Source organism: Python bivittatus, unplaced genomic scaffold (assembly GCF_059951505.1).
Source record: "Python bivittatus isolate LINGU-HERP-01145 unplaced genomic scaffold, Pbiv_v1 ctg000250_np1212, whole genome shotgun sequence".
Taxonomy (NCBI): domain Eukaryota; kingdom Metazoa; phylum Chordata; class Lepidosauria; order Squamata; family Pythonidae; genus Python; species Python bivittatus.
In genome coordinates this window covers 641,539-658,717 of record NW_028277057.1, presented here as the reverse complement: position 1 = coordinate 658,717, position 17,179 = coordinate 641,539, and the positions used below count along the sequence as shown (strand labels likewise).

Sequence of the window (17,179 nt, the reverse complement as noted above, 5' to 3'; positions counted from 1 at the left end):
AAAAATCAGTGACCTTCCCCCTTCCTGTTACTCAAGCTACAGCTTGGCTGCACTTTAAACATTCCAGTAATAAAATCAGACGTTTTTCCTCTATTTTTTCCCATCTTCTTAAACAGGATCCCCATCATAATGTGTGGGGAGAGGGAGGGGGCTGTAAATGTCTCTGGGGACACTGGCCCAGTTCCCTGACCTATTTGACCTCTATCTGCATCAAATCCAGCAATGCATCTGGACTCCAAATGGGTATCATGAGCTTTCTTAGACAATTCAAGGGTTGGGATGTTTCAACCAGAAGCTTGGAAATGTGCCCCCCACCACCCAGAAAAGGAATAAAAGTAGGCATACAGGAGGGAGTAGTAGCTAATATCCTGGTAAATTGATGTTTTGTACATGGTTATGTCCAATACAGCTACTGTTCGGTGAATGGGAAGGCCCACGCCACCAGCCATTTTGTCCACAACAGTTCTCAACATTTATTTGCCCACCAGTCCAAAGATCATGGGATTCTGCTCTTGCTGAATTACACACTATTTTTTAAATTCTTTTGCTGATAAATACATAAGCTATTTGGGAGGTAGAATGGTGGAAAACCACCCAGCCATTTGCTTGTTTTGTTAAAAGAAACTGGGATAAAGTTTACAGATTTATTCCTATGTTCTAATGATTACACAGCCTTCCCCTGCTTGGCATTGTCTGATATGCTGAGACTGCAGTTCCCAGAATTCCTAACCAGCATAGCTGGAGGCTGATTAGGGAATGATGGGAGTTTCAGTCTCAACCTATCTGGAGGACCTCTAGTTGGGGAAGGCTGGCTTAGAGAATAACTAGGATTGATATGCTGAAATGGAGATCCACCATCTCATGATGTTTGGTGCCAAGAGAAGGGGGAGCATCCAAACTTTTAATTCTCAGTGCCCACAAATACTCAGATGTTTTCCTTAATTGGCATTAAATGCATTCCTCTTGCTGGAATGCCATATAACATCTGGCATGGGGGCTTCTGGTAAGCAACATGTAGTTGTTATGTAATAGAACAGATCAACGTTTATATTTTTTTTTCTCATGTCAAAGCATGACTGCTGAATTTGATGGAACCCAGAATTCTGTGCTCGATCTTCCTACCACTCAGGAGGAGCAGAAAGGAATTGATTGCAGGCATCCTGTGGGTAATACCTGTGGCCTGGAGGAGGTCTTTTCTGGAGCAGGTAAGGACCCTGATCTGTTGGGTCTAGTGAAGAACTGCAGAATTATCATAACTTCCTGGACTCCTCCATCCAGCTGTTGAGTTATATATTACCTTTGTACAGCTTCCCATGGAGCTCAGGAATCATCCATTATCATCCCTTGCCCCCATATCCCTAGAACAACATACAAAAAAATATTCAAATGGAGCAGAAAACCAGGCAGGTGCCATGTCAAAGGTCTGTAAGCTCATTGCCACGTATGGCATTCTCAAGCTGAGCACGACGTTTGGAAGCAGCCAACGGATTTGCTCCTCCCACCTGCTGAGATCATCTTTCCATGCACATTCCCACCATTTGAGCATCCTGCCAAAATGGTCTAATTTATTGACTGCTTTTATTTTGTTCTGCCTGATTTTTCCAGAGGCATTTGTTGACCCTGCCCTGGAAAGGCAGGATTTTGGGGCAGATGCCATGGGACATAAATCTCCAGATCCTGCCGTCTCTTCCAATCCCAGGAAGCAGGAGCATCAACTGGAAGACTCTGCAAGGCCCGAGAACGGATTTGTCAGAGGACAACTGCCATCAGCAGTTTCCAAAGAGGTAAGGCTTTCTTCTTTAATAACTTACTGGTTTGTTTAGGACTAACACCTTCAAGGGTAAGATGTCTATATAAGAAGCATTTTATATGAGATGCATGTATATTAAGACTGTGCAAAAATGCTAAATTTTAATTTTTGATTTGCAAAATGGATTGAATGCAGACGTCCGAATGAAATCATTTAATTGGGTTGATTAGTTCACATCCAGAGAAAATTGGCTCTGCACATGGACAAAAATGTGCAAAACTATCCAGATCAATTCAGTGTCATTCATTTCAGTGACTCAAATCCATTTCCTAATTTGATTCAGAGAGTCAGCTTGATTGAGAGATTCAATCAAACTGTCTTCAAAGATTCTTCTAAGCAAATACTCACCATGTCTAAATACGTTATACGTCCAGTATATTATACTTACACATCCATCTGTTTTCTTCACAAAGACTTTAGTTTTATCCGATATTAGTCAATTATAGTAGAAAAGCACTTGGTGTGTCGCATAAGATAAATAAGAATCATCCATTCATATTCAAACAATACAGTTGGAATAATACTAGGCAAAGGTCCTATAACATCCTCTTAACTCCCTTTGTAAATCTACTTTTTCTTGATTTTAATTGCAACTTCTTAATCTATTGTTCATGGGTACTTTTTTAACCCTTAGAACCTGAATTCTGCCCACTGATAATGTATTTTTTGTTTTAATTGTATAACTGACATAATTGATACACACATATTATTATATCCCATGAATTGCAACATGTTTAGATAGATAGATAGATAGATAGATAGATAGATAGATAGATAGATAGATAGATAGATAGATAGATAGATAGATAGATCTTTGTGTTCTTTCAGCTTGGTTGATTGCTTGTAGACATTTCATTACCCAACTAGGTAATATCACTGATTATCATGTAATCATTATCATGTACCCTCGTTGGGTAATGAAATGTCTGCAAGCAATCAACCAAGCTCAGATAGCACCAAGAACTCCACAGTTCAACCCTGATCTATCTGTCTATTTATCTCAGAAGCAGGACCAAAATCATCACCCTCATTGTCATCTTCATAAACAGAAGCAATATGGGGAAAAATGCACTTCAAATACAATTGTCTTCATTTTGCATTTAAACAAGAAGATTGACTGGAGCTGCCAGATTGCAAAGGGAGCAAATTCTGTTCTCCAGGCCAGGGTTTTCAAACTGAAATTTTGAAAAATTTGCAAGAACACGATGGGGTTCTATGAGAGACTAAGGCAGAGTTCTTAACCCGTGGTCCCCAGATCCCGTGGGGGAGGTCCCTGGATACATTTCAGGGGATCTGTGAATTTGGATGGGAAAAAATACAGCTTTATTTTCACTTATATTAGTAAATTACCTATTTGTTACTTTGAAATATTCTGATAACTGTCTTTGAGCATAATAGAACATAATAATTGAGCATAACTGGTTAGAGTTTCACCAGACTCTCAAGAATCCTTGGCACAAAAAGGTTAAGGGAGAAAAAAATCAAATCACTTTTATATATAAATTTGTACGGTAGATTCCCTACGACACAGTACCAGGGAGTTTCCATACATGAGGATTCAGCTTGGATCTTCCCAGTCCTTGTCTCAGGGAGTAAGCCCAACAGTGCCCTGTGCCTTGTATGGGGAAGCTCAAATGCGGCTTTAGATACCACGCCAGTTGAGATATCAAATCGTATCAAAACTTGATCACGGCCCTTGACTGGAAATCCAGAATAATAAATAAATCCTCAACATATGCCAGGAGAAGGGATGGATATTAAGCAGCATGAATTAGTCAGAAGGTTGGCAGGCTGAATAGCATTTTTGCAAGGCAGATCTCGCCTCCAGGCTGGAGAAGTTCCACCGCAGTGCGACACCATTTGCAAACATTTTTGCTTGATATGCAAATATTGCCTTCCCCAGCCTGTTGCCACCTAGCCTGAGAAAAACTGGGTTCGTGGGAAAAGGGGATGGAAAATTGTATTCTTGAAAGGGGGCTGGTTAGCATCTTTCAAGTCCCTTGTCAACCACGTCACCGTGTTTTCTTCTCCTTGGGTGATCCCTTCAGGGCAGCACTGAAATCCGACAGAAGCAAAAAGGTAAGTGGTACTTCTTTGTTTTCACTGTGGGCAGGTTGCATGAATATCAAGCTCTGCTTTTAGTTCAGTACCCTTTGCAAGATGGTCCCCTTAAATCAAGGAATAAGAAGATTTAATACACCCCGCCCCCCATGGAGATCCAAGAAGGCACTGATTAGTTTTAGCTGTTCATATTGATTTCTAGCTAGCAATGTAGACAATCTCACCTTTCGAGGAAAGACTAAAAAGAGACAAAAAAGTTCATACAGAAAATTAGATATTCAACTTAGCCTTCTCCCTGAAGGGATGTTTTACAGAAGCAGCATTCAACTTTCCCAACTGATAGCTGTTGTTAGGCTTCAGTTTGTTTATATCAGTGTTTTTCAACCTTGGTGACTTTAAGAGGTATGGACTTCAACTCCCAGAATTGTTGAAGTCCACACACCTTAAAGGCCCTGGGATTGAGAAACACTGGTTTATAACTGCTGAAGGGAATCCCACCATTCTGCTAGCAGATTGGTTCTGCTATCCAACTGTTCTGAGTGTCGGTATCTTTTCCCTAATGTTCATCTGTGTTTTTCGTTTTTTTAGCCTATACCCTAGACCTCCTTTACACTCTCTTCTGTGTGACAGATACCTTTCAGATATCTCAGTCAACGCTAACCATCCTCGGTTCCTTCAGCCTTTTCCCACATAACATGGTTTTCCACCGTCCCAAGCGTCTCCTTGCCTTTTCTAAAAGAGCGACAGTCTTTTAGACCGCAGACCCCTTTGTAAAAACAACAACTTCAGGGTAGGAAATGGAGCCTCGTAGAGCGAGCCTTTCTCCCTGCAACATTTTGTCGCAGACCTCTCACGCCTCATTCTGTTCCACAGATAGCACCGTCCGTAGAAGGATGGAACTGGTTAACTCTTTCGAAAGTCAGCAAAATGAAATGCACGTGTGTGGGCGTGCACGTGTGTTTGCACAAGTGGACACTGGGGGAGATCAGGCGTTTCTTCAATTCCGTCCATCCGTTGCATCAATTCAGCTTAACTGTGGTGTGTGTGTGTCCTTTCAGGCCTTTTAAAAATGTGTTAGGCAATGTTCTTTTTCCTGTTGCTTTAATGAGGAGTCACTACCCGACTAAGTCGACGACGCATCTCCTGCCAGGAACTGGGACAGGTGGACTGTGACGGTTGGCTCTTAAAAAAGAAAGACCACGTGGGCTTCATGGCCCAGAAATGGAAACGGTTTTGGTTTGTGTTGAAGGGACACAACCTTTACTGGTACAGCAACCCCAACGTGAGTGCATTCCAAGACCTAACATTGACACCTTAGGGTAACCAGTAAATTCAAACAGATGCTAGAGCGGGAACTTTACTTTGCAGTGTATCAGTTTTCCATTTATTTTTAAAAACCTTTTTTTTAAATAAACAACAACGAATTAATAAGCCAAGATTGTAGGTTTGTGAGTGAGTGCCTGGGCAAATGAGCAAGGGCACTATTTTAAAGATCCCACACTTATATCATGTTAGAGCAGTGTTTCTCAACCTTGGCAGCCTTAAGCTGTGGGGACTTCAACTCCCAGAATTCCCATGGCTGGCTGGGGAATTCTGGGAGTCGAAGTCCACACAGCTTAAGGCTGCTGAGGTTGACAAATCCTGTGTTAGAGGTTGAGCACTTGATTGATGTTACACCAGGAAATGGTAAATCCTGCAAAATGTCAAGTCCAGGAGGGTATGTTTTCCCATTTCATGTGGTCCTGATGTAAGCTTGATATGTGCCCACCACATGGACTGGAAGACCCAAATCAAAATGCTGCCCTTCCATTTCCAGAAAGATTTGAAGAAGCTACAGGAAAGAGAGCCAGTTTGGAGTAGTGACAAAGGTGCTGGGCAGGAGGCTGTGAGATCTAGTCCTTCCTTAGGCATGAAAACCCAAATGGGTGACTTGGGGCTGGTCCCTCTCTCTCAGCCCAGTCCACCTCACAGGACTGTTGGGTGGAAAATAAATGGAAGCATTATGTATGCTGCCTTGAGTTGTAAAAAATAAAGGTGGGCTATAAGTCTGATAGATAATCAATCAGTCAATCAGGGATTGTTTTAGCCTGGCCTTAACCAGCCTCATGACATCCACATTTCTAGCTAGCTAGCCTTCCTCACAGAGCCCGTGTGGTACAGTGGTTAAGGTGCTGGACCATGACTTGGGAGACCCAATGTCATGTCTCCCTTCACCCATGGAAGATCCTTGGGTGACTCTAAGGGTCGCTGTGCCTTAGCTCATAAAGGTTGTTGTGGGAAAGGTGGAGAGGAAGTGTTACATTTGCTGCCTTTGCTCCTGGTAGGGTGCAAACATAAAAAAACAAGTGAATTTTTAAATGATTTTTTTTTTAAAGGCAATATGTATTCCCTTAAAGGGGTTTTTGGCTTTCTGATCTGGGTCACCAAATGTTTCAGAACTTTTCTGTACAAGAGGGAACAGTTCAGTAGGCGACTGCTTCTCTGTTGTTCCTTTAAGACGAGCCAATGTTATTGTATCACAAGCTTCCATAGATGAAGTCCCCTTCATTGGGTGAACTTCAGTCTGTTCCATTCATTCAATGAAGACTGGCTTCATTTAGGAAAACTTGGGATAGATTAAAAGTCTTTAAAATATCCCAAATCTTTCTGTTTGTGGCAGAAGACTAATACTGCAATCTCTTTCTTCTTGTCAATGCTCTCTTCCTCTTCTGAAAACTAGGATGACAAGGCTGTGGGATTGATCAACGTGTCTGCCTACAGACTGGAGAGCACCAAGGAACAGAAAAAGAAATAGTGAGTGCAAACTGAGTGGCCCCCTTCAGCCCTTTTCCTAGAAGGAACAAGCCCTGAATCAGCCTTCTCCAATGTCAGAGTCCTCCAGCTATGTTAAGCTCCCATGATTACAGCTGGAAGAGATCTTTCAGCAGTCTGTGAGCTCCAAATGCATTTGGTTTGTTAACTGGCAAGGTGTAGGTACTAAGAGCAAACTTGATTTCTGTGTTAAATCCTTACTCCGCCAATAGGTTACCATTTGTACGTGCGAGGGGACTATGGATAGCCTTGAGGGAACCCTAAGCTTTGCAGAATTCAGGGGGAAAACGTTGGTGGAGGATGCTCCGCGGTAGAAGCACTCAAAATGGCACTTTGTGGACCAAGCAAATTCACTGGCATGGAGTATTGGCTGACTGTCACAGGGAATGAAGAGAGGGCCCTGGAAAGGAGATGGGATAGGATGAAATAAAGTATTCTAAGAAATGACACTGTTGGCTGGCTGCAACTGTGAACAAGGCTTTTCCCTATTGATTGGAATAGTTTTCTTATCCATACACTTCCTGGGCAAAGAAGAAAAACATACTGGCTACACAATCTTTTCCAAGCCTTGATATGCAACTGTACCCGTCCAGATTGATAGTTGGGCATAGGTGGGACTCCCAACAGCAAGGAATCATGAGAAATCTCACTGCTGCCACTTTTTTTTCCTCCCCAGTGTTTTCCAGCTCACACATGAGAAGTACAAGCCCTTCATCTTTGCAGCAGAAACCCTGGCTGACCTGAGCATGTGAGTAACCAATCTGTGTTCCATCTTACAAGCTACCCCAGAGACTGAGTCAATACCCTCTAATGCATTTGACAGACATTCATGAAGAGCTTGAGATTCTTCAGAAACTGTTATCAGGACCCAAAGGCTTGAATGCAACTCCATCATGGAGGGTCATAGGAAGTAGGGCTTGGATGGTTCAGACCAGTGTTTCTCAACCTTGGCAGCTTTAAGATGTGTAGACTTCAACTCCCAGGATTCTGGGAGTTGAAGTCCACACATCTTAAAGCTGCCTAGGTTGAGAAATACTGGTTCAGACACAGGTCTCATCCATCCGTCCATCCATCCATCCACTCATTCCTGCTATGTGTGTGAGATATATGAGAGAGAGAGAGAGAGAGAGAGAGAAATAACTAACTAACTAACTAACTCAAGGTGGGCTTTGCTGAGAGAGAGGGACTGGTTCAAAGTTACCTAGCCAGCTTTCATGCCTAAGGGAGGCCTAGAACCAGTATCCTGGTTTCTAGGCCAGTTCCTTAAGCACTACACCAAACTGGCTCTCATACATTGCTGTTTCCCTCCCTTCTTCCTTTTGCAAAATGTCTGTATGTTTCATTGCCGTTCCTTCTTATTTTTGAAAAACCAAACACATCTCTGTCCACATCTTAAACAATTCTCATCAAGATGTTTATATCCTGACCACTTCTTGTCCCTCTCCCCAACTGGCAATACCTATGAACTTGTATATGATTTATTAATTCATCTGTATGCACAATTCCTTTTTAGATTGGTTTTGTAATCCAAGTTATGGAAGTTTAGAATATTGTATTTCATGAGAATGAGGGTGGAGGCAGTGTCTATGCTCAGCTATGGGAGAGGATGATGAGGGGATTGATCTAGGAAGAAACACGGACCATCACTATTGGTGTAGAAGCTACCTCCATCAAAACCTGAAGAAGTGCCAAAGTGCTTCCCCAGCTTGAATGGCATTTTCATTCTGTATCTTCCTATCTAAATGGATTATTGCTGATGAGATAAAACATGAAAGGAAAGCACTATAAATAGGCAGCTTTCTCTGAAAGCTTTGCTAATTTGATTCCAGCTAGGGATTACCAAAGACATGAGGAAATCTAGGGTATGTCCATTATCAGAAGTTTTTGCTGACAAATTTTTAAAGCTGCAGGGCTTTGGCAAATTCCAGAGGCATAAACGTTTGGGAATAAAGCCATAAAAGGGAATCGGTTTGGAGACAGATTTGTTTTCAGCATTTTCATATTCATAGTTGTGAGGAAAACATCTTGGGATCTGGGAAAATAACAAGCTGTCTTTCTTCCCAGGTGGGTCAGCCATTTGATCATGTCTATGACAAACTATACAGTGTCCCGTAAATCTGTGCCACCTAACCAAGAAGGTGAGTGCCTCTTGAAAGAATCTCATTTTCTATTGGCCAACTACATAAGACATGACACAACTGCATCAAATTTATTAAATAAGCTTTTCACCTGAAAGCAAGAAGCAAGATGACCTTGAATTTAAGACAGTTCCATTCCCCCGCTCCCAAAAAAAGAATAGAAAAAAGTAATCTGCCTCCATTATCATATTTCAACCTAATATTGATATTGGTATCTACCTGGTTTCACCAACATGATATCAGCCTGGATATGGATCATTTCTCCAAGTCCTCACCTTCAGTGGAAGTGGGAATATGCATATACACAGATACAAAGGCATGCATAGCTAAGATCAGGAAAGAAAAGGGAAGGAGCATGGTGGGTGGAGATGATGAGAGTGGTAATGCAACACATCCAGAGGACAGTAGGATGGGGGCAGAAGGCTGGTGTGGTGCAATTTATCCCATTTCAGAGTTTCCATTCAAATATTTTTCTCTGGACTCGTTCCCATCCAGATTGCTACAGTGAAACAGAAGGAGAGGATCCTGAGGAGGACTCTCCTCGGCAGAGCTTTGATCAGGTCAGTAACTGCTTGATGGAACATAATTATAAAAACAGTGAGTTGTTCTTACTTTAAGATATCTTGATGCTTATTATAAACTCATTTGGGACTTTATTATTTTGAGGAAATGAGAAGCGGTAGGTAAATGTAACAAGGATATTGTGATTTCCAAAATGTCCCTGATTCCAGCATGCAAACTTAAGGGTGGATATCCCAACCCATGCGTTTGGAAGGGGTTGCAGTGCAACTGTTAAAGAGACTGCTGCGGAAGAATGGAGGATGTAATGAGGTTGAGCTCAAGCGGGTCATACTTACTGATATTCCTTCTGCATCCGTTATTTTCTCCCTTCGTTTCTTGCAGCCAAAGCAGAAGGAATTGGAGAAAGCTCCATTGCCAGCAGGGGCTGCAGGGAATAGCCCAAACCCCCTGGGCAGCCCACTTGTCCAGAACACCGTAGATGAGAAAACAGCATCTCCCTCTTCTCCAGGTGAGCTCACCTTTGGTACCTTCCCAAGCTGCACTGGAAAGAACGTGGCAGGCAAGATGTTGGAAAGGTCAGCTATAATTGTACCTCATTCCTGGAGCAGAAGAGTGGAATATTGCAGGTTTTTCTGTAGGTTTTCTCAAGTGTTCCCTTAACAAAGGCAAATAAGTGTGGGAAGGCAAGCTAGAGCAGTTGAGCGGACCAACATCCAAGCTGATAGACTGAGATGGAGGAACGATTGGTACAAAACTTTAGGCCAGCTTTCTCCAATGGGCATCGCCCAAATATTTCAGACTACAATATTCATCTTCCCCTGCCAAACTGACAGGGAGTGTGTGCATGGGTCAGTAGCTCAATAAAGATTTGGCAACCTTTTTTTTTCCCTGTTGAGACTGTGTTCCGTTGGTACTATTATTTAGGACACCCACATGCCAGTAAAGGTGAGTAGGTGGTGCCATTCTGTTCTTGAAAATTCCCCTTTCTCTCTCTTTCTATTGCCCCTTTCCTCTGTCTGTCTTCCTTTCCCCAAGTAGCAGGCTGGCTTCATGCCTCTTGCCAGGGTCTGAATTACTAGTCTGCACAGAAATTAATCTGAAGGCTATAAGTTGCCCGATCCTAAACTGAAAATAAACAGCCTCTAGAAGAGAGAAAGCTTGAAGAAAAAATGTAACCCTGAAAAAGCAAAACATGTTGGAAGTAGAGGATGTTTCTGAGCCTCCATAGAATGCATTTCCTTTTGCAGTGTTAGTTGGTGGTCCTTAGGCACCTGAAATGAAATCTCTCAGGGTTCTGCTATTAGTTGGCTAAACTCCATGCTGCAGAGTGCAGTTGCGGGGACCTTTCTAATTTCTTTGGGTTGTTGTCCAGCTGCATCCTGAAAGCCATTTTAGTTCACAGTGGTGTCTTGTGTCTTATGAAGATCCAGCAGGAGAAGAACTCGAGTCGCTGATCAAGTGTCTGAAACAAGGGGGAGTATCACTTATTGGGAAACAGCAGGTGTTCACCCGTGAATATTACCGGAAATCCTTTGTCAAACGTAATAAGAACCCAGAGATCAACGAGAAAGTACATCTGATTCGGACCCTTCAAAGCACACTCAAGGCAGGTGGATCATAACTTTGCGCTACGAAACAACTCTGCTTGGGGGGTAGATGCCTCAGAGTGGGGGTTTGGGGTTTTGTTTTTTGTTTTGGTAGGGTTCCTTTTTGGTTTTTTGGCTTACTGAAAGAGTTCTGGAAGATACAGGTAAAGAAGCCAAGCTACAGATTGCACATAGTTCTCAAGATGTACTTCACTAACCAAGCACAAAAGATGGAATTCCTCTTTTAGTTTTAATGGCTACTTTCCTTGAATCCTAGCATGGAAAAGAGAAAATGTGTGAAATGTGGATTTTATTTTTATCATATCATGTTTTACTTTTCTTGCAAAGACAGTAGCGTAAATGATTCCATCTCTTGCTTACTCTAGCCTCACAATAATCCTTTAGAGAGGTGACACAGCATAATTAGTCCACTATCATGACTACATAGAGATTTAACTCAGGATCTCCCCAAGCTTTGGACAACGCACTAACTGCTATGTGTTGTGCTAGCTCCTGAAAAGATTTCACAAAGGGAATCCTCTTTTTGAAACCTTAATGGGGCTTAACAAGGCTGAAGCCCCATGTCTATAAGGTCCTATGTTGAATGTGGCTGAACTTATCACTAGGAAGGCTGAGAATGTGCTTCAGATGACATATATTGGGGTATCAGTAAGTAGAGGATCCCAAGTTGAATTCTTGGGTTTTCCAGCTAGGAAAAATAAACATGTCTGAAACCCTGTAGAGCTGCTGCCAGTAAATGGAGAAAGTACCATGTAGAGTCACTGAAGTTCTCATTCAATCAAAGTAGCTGCCATACCGCTGATATGTCACTGTCAAGTTGTTTCTGGATCAGGTTTTGATGCAGACCTTTTACAACCCTGATCAATCTGGGACCAGAGAATCTTGACTATCAAAGGAGATTCTTGTGCTCTTGTCTAGTGCCCATCTGGGCTCTTGTCTGGTACAGGCCAGGTGTCCAGGCCAAGTGAGGCTGGTAGCTACAAGGACTTCCTCAACTGTGTGGGCCTAGACAAGACACCAAAATATTTTGTGACAAAATTGTAATGGTGGTGAGCACTTGTCTCTCTTGAAAGAGATCTAGCAAAACATTTAAAAGCCACTCCAATTTGCTGTGCTATTCTGGTCTCTGTTGTCCTTGTAAAAGTGAGTCATCCATCAGCATTAGTCAGAACATTCCTTTCTTTCCCCAGGCTAAAACTGCTGAGCTCCAATTACTTGACATTCTACTCGAGGACACTGAACTGACCTCTGAAAAATTCAGGAGCTGGAAAGAACAACATCAGGAGTTATACCAAGAAATACAGATGTGGTGGGCTAAAAAGCTGAGCCAAGACAATGATGCAATAGACTCAAGGTTCGACCTCAACTTGGAGGCAGCTGCAGCTCCGTAACATCTGTCTGTAGGACCTCTGCTTTAAGGGCTAAAAAGTTCTTCCCCCAGCTTCACTTACACAGCATCAGACAGAGGTGCGGTTTTGTCATTTCTGAACTCTGGATCTTTAGGTGGCATTGGGATTACATTTGGGGCTGCCCCAAAGTTTTGTCCAGACAGCAACACTGGCTCCAGATAGTTCTCTCATTTTGGAGAGATGGATTACAAAAATGGTTGCAACTGAGAAAGGCAGTTTCTGAGAAAGGTAGTTGGCTTTTTAGGTAACACTGGAGATTTCCTGACTATGCAAAGTGGAAGACCAGCGAAGCAGGAGATGGCTTTTGGGGGCTAAACATCTGGGAAAGAGCTGGCATTGACTAGCACAGACTTTGTGCCCGTCAGATTTCTTCAAAACAAGCCATTTCCTCCAACATGTTTCAAGTTGAAACCTTCTCTTGGGTATACTTAGCAACTGAGAGACATCACAGTAAACCACAGTTTGTGGTTTTCAGTCACGATAGTTTATATTGAAAACCAGCTTGCACTAGAAGCAGGGTACTGTAAACATGTAAGAAATGAGTTATATAAATAAATGTTAAAATATGTTTCTAAAGATAGGTCAAACAGATGATTTTTCCCTTATTTTCATTTTCAAAATAGTATTCAGCCATCCAGCTGCAATACAACAGAATGATTAGCAAGACGAAAATGGTATGTTAGCCCAGACAGAATTGTTAACTTTTAAAAACATTCACATTTTTATTTTTTAAAATCCTTGCAATTGTTGAAAATGCTGAGCCCTCCAGGGGTTAACTCTTGTTTTTTTCTTACAAATTGTACTACTACAAACTGTTTTTCCCCTAAATGTACCAATATATCCCATTCACTTGGCTGTTTCGGTTGCAAACCTGCTGCCGCGGAACGGCTGGATCTGCTTTTAAAGGAAGCTAATTCTTTTTCTCTTTCCACACCCCACCATTTTTTTTTTTTTTAAGGAAACCTGATCGATCTCTTCTGGGCCTGTTTTGCCTTCTCCTCCTTAACCTATCCATAAAATGTAGAAGAGAAAAGAGCCGGTACTGAAATTTTCTCTCTATATATCTTGTGTGGTGCGTTGTGCATCGCATTCTCGAGTGCGTTGAGCGCTTTGCTCTCAAAAGTAATTTCTTTAATTTGGGGCATCCCATAAATGTGCACTATTCTTCTCTTTGGATTCTGAGCCATCACACCGAATATAGCAGCAAAGTTCCTGTGAAGCTCAATTTTGCCATGACCTCCCCAATTAGCTTTGGTCAATGATCATTTGCAGTCAAGCTGAGTTGCTTAAGCTCTGGAAGTCCCTTTCATGCTTTATTTCTGTACTAGAATGCCTGGTTTGTTTCCCTTCCAAATGAGATATGGCTGACTTGAGTTTACATACACACCATCAAAAAGAGACCATTGCAAGGTTTATTTGCAGGTTAATATGAATTTGTGTAAATTGGATAAAGTGTATATTGTAAATGGAAATGCAAGGCATTCACTAGAGCAGGGGAAACTTTGATCAGGCGACCTGCATGCTAAGTGTTTGGCTTGCATCTACTGTATATGCTTTAAATCAGTGTTTTTCAAACTTGGCAACTTTAAGATGTGTGGACTTCAACTCCCAGAATTCCTCAGACAGCATGCTGCATGGGGAATTCTGGGAGTTGAAGTCCACACATCTTAAAGTTGCTAAGGTGGGGAAACACTGATTTATCGAAGCTGATTTATTTATAGATGTATAAGGATAATGAACCTCAGTCCTTTAGATCCATTTCTTTTCCTCTTTTACCATGTTGATTCTTTAAGTTACCTTTTTTGACTTGTAAATTGAGGATGAATTTGGAACTCAGCTGTATTCAATCATTCAAGATGTAAAAACTCTTCAATGCATATGTTGGAGGAGTTACAAATAGCACCTCAACAGTTAATGTCCATTGCTCTCAAAAATGCCCATGTTCCTTTGGATAATAGCAGCTCTATCTTTATTTTATACCAGAGAAATGCAACCGGGGGCACATTGATGGCACATAATCAAAAGAGTAAAAGATGCACGTGCTGATATATACAAACATGTTTAGAAATGCTGTAAATTAAATATATCTCTCCATAGTGAGGAACAACTGTCAGTCTTTTGCTAGATGTACTGCTGCAACATTCAGTCTGCTGCACCCCATACTTTTTAATGTTTGTTAACTTTCAAATGGAACTTGGACTGGGGAAACATTTAAAGGAGAGAACTGTCCTTGACAAAATATTATGTCCACAATAAGCGCAGCATCACATCTTGCAAATCCTTTTCGGGAAGGTGTATCTATCACAGATAGAGCTTCTGCTGAAACAACCACCTAAATTTACTTACTGAATCAATCATTTTCTTGTATGTACAAAGCCAGGGTGTGCTAACACGATTGGCTTGAAAAACACCATCATATTTTGCTCCCGTTATTGCTTTGTTGTCCCCCAAAGTCTTACGTACCTTAATAATCCACACGATATGGCAACGGCAAATCCCGTAACCTGTTGCTGTGGAAATTGATGGCCATCAGACGTGTGCCAGCCAAGGTCTTTGCTGCTCCTCCAGTCCAACCTAAATGAAGACATGTTCCAAGACGATAGCTGTCCCTGGTTGGGCTCTGCAGATTGGCAATGTTTGCTAGAGCTCTGTATGCCATGTAAGGTGTAATACAGAGATACAAGACTCCAGAAAGCATGGGGAAAAGCCCAGAACCCCTTGTAAGGCAGTAGTTCGGCTGGTGAGACCACCAGCGGGCTCCCAAGCGAGTAAGAACATAACTCAGGAAGCCAACCAGCACCGAAAGAAGAAAGTCCTCATCTGGAGCAGCCAAGAAATGGCCATTTCCTCTGGAACAGGTTTACATATCTTGGCTTGTATACTGGTCACTTCCATGCAGCTCTCCCAAAGGCCATCATTGAAGGAGACATCTTGAGGGAAGCCAGGTCTTTGGGAGAATTCACGCCATTGTGGTGTTACAGTCGCAGCCAACATCAGGATCCAGCCCATGGGCGCAACCACTAGTCCAAATATTATGGCACCTATTGTCATATTAGCTGAAAACTGGGGAAAATGTATCTTCTAGGTAAGACCTAAGAGGAGAGGAGTAAGTGATGCTTCTGAAAGAGCAGAAAGACCCTTTCCCCCTAAACCACAAGAATATCCTTCAATCTTGCTTGTCTCCTGATTTGGGACTAAGGTTAGAATCCAAGGGGTCACCTTTTATGGTTTCAAAAGTTGTATTACCTTAATGCATTTGCAGATACTTGCATTTTCAAATTCTAATTACAAACAACTTGAATCAACTTCCTAAAGTGTGAATGTTATGGCTTGACCTAACTGAGCTTCTTCTATCTAAGAACACATTAACAGGAGAGCTCTTTCTATTTCTGGATCCTATTCATGGCCAGTCATAATGAATACCTTTAATCATTAAAAAGCCACATGCTGGCAACAGAAATGCAAATGTGTTGTGAATGACCTGTTAACCTAATGTGATCCTGGATTCCACGTTGCTCAGTTGTGATATATGAAAGGCATTAGCAGGTCAAAAAAGGCTATTTTTATTTCTAAACTGCTGCAGAAAAATGCAGAAGGTATGTTGAGCACCTATGAAATAGACACATCATCAAAACCAATGATCCTGTTTATTCATGTCATGTCACTTTGTCCAAAGAGATTTTAGAATCCCTTATTTCAAAACCAGACACTTATTTATACAATTTAGAGGCTGCCCAAATCCAAATGACTCTGGCCAGCTTAGAATTTAAAAAATGAAAACAATAAAAATAAACAGATCATATGAGTCCAGAAGGCGCACTCTCTAAAACAAACATCCTACAGGGATTCAACCACCAACCTGCCCTGCCCCAGTTCACCCTGGAACAACAGCCAGGTTTCAATTACTTTCTAAACTTCATCAAAGTGAGAGCCATACAGATTTCTGGGAGAATGTTGTTCAAGAGGCTGTGACAAAGAAGGCAGACTTCCTTCTGATTACTTGATTTATATCCTACTTTTCATTCAAGAGCACAAGGCACTCTACATAGCACACACCCCTCTGCATTTTCCCCCACAACAATCTTGTAAGCAGGTTGGGCTAAATGAGAGGGATGAGTCCAAAGTCAATGAGTGAGCTTCCCCAGACCTAGTCCACACCTTGATCAACATACCACATTGGCTTATGTTTAATCAAAGGGATTTGAAGTGTACCTACTCTGCCCAATGTCACCAGAAGGACAGAAACTTTTGGAAATAGGCAGTTCTTCAAATAACCAGACTATTTACCCTATTTCCACATTTATTTTATTTTTTATTTTATTTGTTCAGTTTGTATAGCACCCATCTCACACATGTGACTTTAGGTGGCTCACGCAGTAAAAATACAAATACAAATAAATAACCAAATAACATTCCCCCAAGTTCTTATGAATCAGACATGTCCATTTTAATTATATTTTTTCAATTTATTCAGTAATTTATCAGCTGTCCCCAAACTTACAGATCTGCTATTCAGTATTACAACTTTCATCATCCTTAACCAGAAAGTTGTCAAGGTGATGGGATTCTAGCTGAACTCTTCTAGGTGCCATCACAAACAACTCACTGAAATGTAGAGGAGGGTGTGCTATGTAGAGTGCCTTGTGCTCTTGAATGAAAAGTAGGATATAAATCAAGTCAATAAATACATATTTCAGGTGACCTGATGGGGTGGACCACACTGCCTCAGCACACTGTATATACATTATAACAAATAAATAATAAATGCACTGTATGTTTACTGGAGTCCTGGCCATGGGACCTGACAAAATGTTGATAATA

The 17,179-nt window shown here is 41.6% G+C and overlaps 1 protein-coding gene and 1 pseudogene across 2 annotated transcripts in view; one reads left to right on the top strand and one right to left on the bottom strand.

The window, feature by feature from the left end:
* CNKSR1 (connector enhancer of kinase suppressor of Ras 1) overlaps positions 1-14,697 on the top strand; it is a 31,049-nt gene extending 16,352 nt beyond the window's left edge. For both annotated transcript variants that reach the window (XM_007428075.4, XM_007428076.4), the window contains exons 11-21: positions 1,072-1,205; positions 1,606-1,784; positions 3,859-3,889; positions 4,981-5,153; positions 6,591-6,664; positions 7,359-7,430; positions 8,747-8,820; positions 9,316-9,380; positions 9,724-9,850; positions 10,767-10,948; positions 12,140-14,697. In XM_007428075.4, the coding sequence (XP_007428137.2) occupies positions 1,072-1,205; positions 1,606-1,784; positions 3,859-3,889; positions 4,981-5,153; positions 6,591-6,664; positions 7,359-7,430; positions 8,747-8,820; positions 9,316-9,380; positions 9,724-9,850; positions 10,767-10,948; positions 12,140-12,340 (1,312 nt within the window). In that variant the 3' untranslated portion in view covers positions 12,341-14,697. The remainder of the gene's footprint in view (positions 1-1,071; positions 1,206-1,605; positions 1,785-3,858; positions 3,890-4,980; positions 5,154-6,590; positions 6,665-7,358; positions 7,431-8,746; positions 8,821-9,315; positions 9,381-9,723; positions 9,851-10,766; positions 10,949-12,139) is intronic.
* On the bottom strand, positions 14,694-15,464 carry LOC148216004 (claudin-19-like; annotated as a pseudogene).
* Positions 15,465-17,179: the final 1,715 nt, after the last annotated feature.